At 44.6% G+C, this 6,912-nt stretch overlaps 1 protein-coding gene across 1 annotated transcript in view; it reads left to right on the top strand.

The window, feature by feature from the left end:
• LOC109462743 overlaps window positions 1-6,912 on the top strand; it is a 13,053-nt gene that overhangs the window by 2,495 nt on the left and 3,646 nt on the right. The window contains exons 4-10 of the mRNA XM_019759316.1: window positions 280-420; window positions 988-1,149; window positions 1,588-1,754; window positions 2,533-2,677; window positions 3,423-3,634; window positions 4,338-4,511; window positions 5,425-5,565. Of these exons, the coding sequence (XP_019614875.1) occupies window positions 280-420; window positions 988-1,149; window positions 1,588-1,754; window positions 2,533-2,677; window positions 3,423-3,634; window positions 4,338-4,511; window positions 5,425-5,565 (1,142 nt within the window). The remainder of the gene's footprint in view (window positions 1-279; window positions 421-987; window positions 1,150-1,587; window positions 1,755-2,532; window positions 2,678-3,422; window positions 3,635-4,337; window positions 4,512-5,424; window positions 5,566-6,912) is intronic.

Genomic DNA, 6,912 nt, shown 5'->3' with positions numbered 1-6,912 from the left:
GATGTGGGATAGCGTCATAACGGCTTGTGCTAGAACCACCAAACTTCGTGACTTTTCCTAAAATATTGTTGCCAACAATTTTGTATCAAAAGAATAAGATTATGATTTTTGGTGCTGCCATGGCAACGGGTTTCTGACGGTCATTTTTTTGCTAAATTTTGTAATTTTCGTTTCAACAATAGAATTTTATTGGTTTTATGTCAAATTACACATATTTCACAGGTTTCTAATATTGATAATAATGTGTCAGTTGGCGTAATGTTGGTGTTTCTGGCTTAGTGTGGAGCGAGTGGAGCGGCTGGACGAAGTGCCGGCGGTGCGGCAAGTCCCGTACGCGTAGTCGCACCTGCCCCAGCCCGGGGAAGTGCCACGGCGATCCCGAGGAGAAATCCGCCTGCATGGGCAGCACGGAATGCAACAGTACGTACAAACTATAAACCTGTTTAAATTTAAAACTTTTGGTCCAACACAAAAAGTTCTCTCACCTAGAGCTTTCGACCAGATCACTCTGGTCTTCCTCAGTAGACTGACCCAGTGAGGCTTGTCACGTGGCTTCTTTGAAGTGTGACGTCATCACTGGGGTGAAGGAGGCTATATACATCTGGGCCCACCACCCTCCACTTAATTTAACCGCGACGGAGGCCGACATCGTCTACCAGATACCTTTGACCCAGTGTTGACGTCACACTTCAAAGAAGCCACGTGATAAGCCAAGTCGTTCACTCAGGAACAAAAACACTATTACCACCCCCACCCCCCGCCAGAACAAAACAACTACAGAACTCTTTCCTTCACCAGTCAATCAGACTCTATAACCAGACTATGTAGAGATAGAGTCTGGCACTAGATAATGGGGCTTGTAAATATCTGGGTTGTACAGTTACTGTTACTGTTTTTATAGTTTTTGTAAATGATATTTGACATTTTGTATACATGTAAATATAAACGCCATCCAGGCATTGAATACCCATCTGTACTGGCCTCCAGCTCATGTCCGACTGCAGAGAGGGCTGTACGTGACAGACGGGTGGGTGGAGGTTTGGGACCAGCTGAACGGCTACTGGAGGCCGCTGTGTGGGGAGTGGAACCAGCAGAACGGCAGGGTGGCCTGCAGACATGTGGGCTTCAAGGACGCGGAAGAAGCCACACGTAACTACTCAAATCAGTCCTCTTCTCCTCTTCTCCTCTTTTTATCTATTCATCATAAGGATGCACAAAATGAACCGTCTTAGAAAAGTGTAACCCTGTAATACATGATGTCATCATTGTATGAAACCCGGACGTTTCGAGTGACATTAGTTATTCTTCTTCTACGTTACTAATTGAACTGAGAGCACAAGTCGACACCAATCACCTGTGAAGGAACTGGAAAAAACAGTTGAACATGACAAAAACTCGAAACGTCAGGAATTTATCTCCGTTGTTTATCCAGTAGTAGAGTTTGATTTGTCTTTGAATATTGATTGTTTTACCTGGATGTCTTAGACCTTCATCAACGTGTCTACTCATCCCTGTTTCTCGCCCTTAGCTCTTGACATCATGAGCCTGGGCTGTTTTAACGACACTCCGTCTGTTTCTCGCCCTTAGCCCTGGACATCATGAGTCTGGGCTGTTTTAACGACACCCCCTCTGAGAAAAGCCCGGAGGAGGAGGCCTGGAACACGACTCTGAACGGACCTTCCATGACGTCATCTTCTCCCGCCGACTGCCTCGCCTTCTGTCGTTTGCGCGGCTTCAAATACGCCGCCATTAGGGTAAGTCTAGTGCCATTCTACCTTCAGAAAACGTGCTAGTCTTGTACTTTCTGCAACTAATGATGCTATAAAATATGAGCCAGTTTTGGGTTAGGTCCTATCATGATCGGTGCAATTGTTTTCTTTAAGTCGGAATGAAAGCGTTAATCCTTGAACCGAGATATTAAATTGACGTGGCCTTAGCCCAACGAGGTAGTACAATATCTACATACATGTCTATAAAAGCCCACGTAATACTATATTTTAGAACAGGTTATGACTATAATTTCCAACAGACCCAAATTTTCGACTGTGCTCCAGGAATGAGCAAACGAACATTTGGGTAAGTTCAAGCTACACATATATTTGTTCCTTTTGCCAGTCCGGAGACATCTGCCAGTGTGGCATCTTTTTAGCCTCTATACACTATGCGACTCCAGATGTCTTACCGAGGGACGACTGCGTGTGCGAGATGTCGGTTAGTTTGAGGAATGAATCAGCTACATGCATCATGAAAGTTAATCTGTGTTGGTAGTTACATGGTAACAGTTCAAAGAGGTCCAACACCAATATCTCACCTAGAGGGCCCATCACCCTTCACTGAACCGCGACGGGGGCCGACATCGTCTTCCAGATACCTTTGACCCAGAGTTGACGTCACACTTCAAAGAAGCCACGTGACAAGCCTCACTGGGCCAGTCTACTGAGTAAGACCAGAGTGACTGGTCGAAAGCTCTAGGTGAGAGAATTTTTTGTGTTGGATCGAGACAGCTACATGTAAATTTGTTCCTTTTGCCAGTCCGGAGACATGTGCCAGTGCGGCCGCGGGTACGCGCGGAACGGGGAGGAGCTGCCGTCCATGTGTAACCAGCCCTGCGCCGCGGACCCCACCAGGACATGCGGCAGTAGGGCCAACGATCATCTCAACGACGTCTTCACATACGGTAAGGCTTTATATCTATAGTATTATACCATTTTTCAATGTTATACCATTTAGTAACCCTGATTTCGTTAACTTTAACTTGTGTGCTCAATTACTAGCTTTAGCTTATAGGCCATGTGGTCGATTTCGCATGTTTGTAAGCTAGTTATACTGAGGGCATTTCGTGCATGTATCCTGCAAATTATCGTCGATCTCCTTAGATCAGATCCTTGTCGGGGGTTGGTTCTGTCATTTCAACTACATCAAATATGACGAATATGACCGCGTAGTTATTACAAAGTTGAATATATGCTTCAGTAAGCTTCAAAATATTTTTTTCTTCAAAGTTACGCCACTCTACTTTGGAATGTACAGTTCTTCATTCATTATTCATTGATTAGATGGAATGTATTATCTAGTAGTTCATGAGACTTTTATGTTATTCTTTTATTCTACTATATATCCTATATACTATGGGGAATTAACATGCAAATAAAGATTTACAGGTTGTTCTCCCTGTTGCAGCTCCACTAGGAAATGGCATGTACTTCCCTATGGACGAGAAGCGCGCCCATAACGACGAGACCGCGCACATGTATACGTAGTTAGTACAAAGTTCAAAGCTAGGCTCAATTCTTAATTCACTGTTCCTCTTATTTAGCCTGAGTGTGACTGGCAGCCTTTTTAGCTTTCTACCGGCCAGTAGCAGATCATGGAGAGCGGACGAAAGCTAAAAAGGCTGAAACGTAAGCTACTTCTTATTCCAGCTCCACTAGGAAATGGCATGTACTTCCCTATGGACGAGAAGCGCGCCCATAACGGTGAGATCGTGGGGAACCCTTCGGTGGAGAGTCACGGCGGGGCCGGGCTGGTGGACGGGATAGTCGGACGGGCCCTGTACCTGAACGGCAACAACCAATGGGCCAAGTCAGAGAAACTGGACGGGTCCTGCCTCGGCAGCACCGTCCAGTGTATACACGTAAGTCTATATGGTTTATTGTTTGTAAAAACAACAAGAAGCATTTCACAGTCTCCTGACTGACTTACACTCGGTTCTGGACAAGGGGTGGAAAAATGGAATGAAAAAAAGGGACCGTTCTGAATACATTTCTGCCTTGTAAAGAGACATGCGTTGCTGGGAAAGCAGGAATAATGGTAATGCCGCACTAGCAGCAGTAGCTTGTTGTACACAGCAAAATCGGTAGGTGGCGCACGTGTGTAGTACCAATGATAATAGTCGGGCGGGCTCTCTAACTGAACGGCAACAACCAGTGGGCCAAGTTTGAGAAACTGGACCGACGGGTCCTGCCTCGGCAGCACCGTACAGTGTATAGACGTAAGCCACAGCGTACTGCTTCAACTTAATCTGTTATTCGTCTTATAGTTAACATCGGAGAGAGGCAGAGGGAGAGAGAGGGGGACAAAAGAGGGTGGAGTGAGAGAGGGAGGGAGAGCGAGAAACAACACTTATTCTAGCTGCAGAACGAATCACAACCAGTCATTGTTGCACTGAAAAAGGTGACAGACGGTCATCGAATAATATGTCTTTATTTGCAAAATCATGCCCAAAGGCTAATTGCTTGCTACTGTCTGGAAAAATTTCGACTTCTACTTTTACTTCTACTTCTACTACTACGCTTGCTATTATGAGGTTTAATGGACATTCTTACTTTACATCCCAGGATAGTTTCAGCCTGGGGCTGTGGATCAAGCTGATGGACGTGCCTGACAGCGACCGGTACTACCTGTCCACGGGCGGCCACACGCAGTCCTCGTACGGCTTCAGTCTCTGGTATAACGTAGACGAGGGGAAAGGGCCCGGCTTTAACGTCAGGCACGCGCTGGCCTCCTGCAAGGTTAGAAAACTAATCTCCAAGCAGATCCTAGGGTGGCATAAAGCAGTAGCAAATTTGCCAGGCAGTATCCATTGAAAACGCCACCCAAGCAGATGACAAACATCTGAAATGGGTTTGAACTGTGATTTCCAACACAGACAAAGAAATGGCTAGCCCCAAGAATCCATCCCTACGAACTATTTCCCGGCGGCGACTACTAGAACCGGCGAATAGCTCGTAGGGATAGCTTCCAGTCGAGGCTAATAAATTAAACCCATGCACGGTTCTGGATGCACTTGGACTATCCAGGATGGTAGCTGAGCATAGATGGATAAATTATAGATTCCGATGGAATAATAGAATAAAAAAAGCACCGTGCAAGGTGAGCAAACAGCAGATATAATACAGCCTGAAACAGGTTTCAACACACAAGAGAGGACTTAAGAAAGGACTTACCCAAATTTTTGACACGGTTTTGGATAGTCTCTACGTATGCAAGAACGTAGATTTGACCCAGACACGGTTCTGGATACGCGTTGATTATCCAGAACCGTGTCTGAGCATGGTTCTGGATAAAGCACGGTTCTGGATACAGCATAAACAAAATACAACATTGTTTTGCTGGGAAAGCAGGAATGAGAGCGAAGCTCCACACTAGCTGCAGTAGGTTGTTGTAAACAGCCAACTCGGTAGGCGGCGCTCTTGTGTAGTTGCAACGCTGTCCTATGCTAATTATAATAGATTTGCATTTGATTACGCGAGAGCGTTTGAGTGGTGAAGAGAGCTACGGATAGGTATTATAGTATAGCTATAGGAATGAAAAAAGGGAAATCTTTAGGCGCTGGAAATTAAAGAAAATGGTCTTACCTTTTGCGGATATGGGATAGTTTTATGCTGACTATAACTAGACTCTCTTTTTTTCCAACCCTCCCAGACGCACTTCGCCCTGCCGATCGGCGTGTGGATGCACCTGGTGCTGTCCTGGAAGGTGCCGTGTGACGTCAACATCTTCATCAACAGCACGAGAGTTCCCGACCCCGAGCTGAAGTCGGAGGCACCCACACAGCTAGACGACGTTTGTTCATATATTTGTTTTATTCGACTAGCAATAGCTTCGTTGTCATCCTATCTGCGTACCGGGCTCCCATACTCGCTCATTATATTTTTAGAAAGCTATAAGTCAACAAGCGCATACTAAAAGTTGATTGAAGGTATTACTAAGTTCTAGCGCACACTAGAGGTTACTTTCAATCAAATAGCGCACAGTAAAAGTTGCTTTTGACTAGCGAACACTAGAAGGCACTTTCAATAAAAAATCACAGATTGAAATCTGCTTTTAATCAACTAACACAGACTAGAAAGATCTTTCGGCGCCTGCAGGCTCTTTTACTTATAGCGTTATCAGCCATTGTACGCATTTCGTACAAATCTTAATTAATTTTCGATATCATGACTGAATCAGATAACATAATGTGTACATGATTTAATGATGAATTTGAAATTCATTAATTCATCATTTCTTCCTTTCTACTTTAGTGCGACAGATACACCGCTCTCGCCATCGTAGTCTGCATGTCCTTTTGCCTACCATATAATGACTGTGGTGTGATTTTACAATACAGATTTAGATTAGATTTATTGTTTATTTCAGGCTCAATGACCCATAGCACAGACACACAACATGACACGAACACATCTAAAAATAAAACATCTAAGTAGGTACAAATAGATAAAAGACTGCCGAGCCCTTACGGTGGGCGGACCAGTCTACAGTAATGGCTCCAGAATGGGCTAGAGCAAAGGGTCTCCGAGCGGAGCAGCAGTTTGACAATTGAGTTCTCGGACGCTAAGAGACGCGAAGCAAAAGAGTACAACAACTTTTGAGTACTCGAAAATACAATTGAGATTCATTCCTTTCTTCTGTTTGTCTCCAGTACGACAGATACACGGCTCTCGCTATCGGAGCTCCCAACAACAAGGGCAGGGGACGTCTGTATGTCTTTTTACATTCAACATAACGGCGGAGACAGATAATAAAATGCCTGTCTTGTGATTTGACAATATAGTTGAAATTCTTTTTTTTTTCTTTCTTTTTTTTCCGTGTCCCCAGTACGACAGATACACGGCTCTCGCTATCGGGGCTCCCAACAACAAGGGCAGGGGACGTCTGTATGTCTTTTTACATTCAACAGAAGGACGGAGACATATAATAAAATGTACCGTGGCCGACAAGTACAAAATTTTACACCGCAACTTTTGGTGTTTTACACCGCAACTTTTGGTGTTTTACACTGCAACTTTGGGTGTTTTACACTGCAACTTTTGCTGTGTTTTACACTGCAACTTTTGCTGTGTTTTACACTGCAACTTTTGCTGTGTTTTACACTGCAACTTTTGGTGTTTTACACTGCAACTTTTGCTG

This window comes from Branchiostoma belcheri, unplaced genomic scaffold, assembly GCF_001625305.1.
Source record: "Branchiostoma belcheri isolate BF01 breed outbred unplaced genomic scaffold, Haploidv18h27 scaffold12, whole genome shotgun sequence".
Classification (NCBI taxonomy): Eukaryota; Metazoa; Chordata; class Leptocardii; order Amphioxiformes; family Branchiostomatidae; genus Branchiostoma; species Branchiostoma belcheri.
The sequence above is the reverse complement of the archived record's forward strand: the minus strand, read 5'-3'. Positions and strand labels throughout refer to the sequence as shown.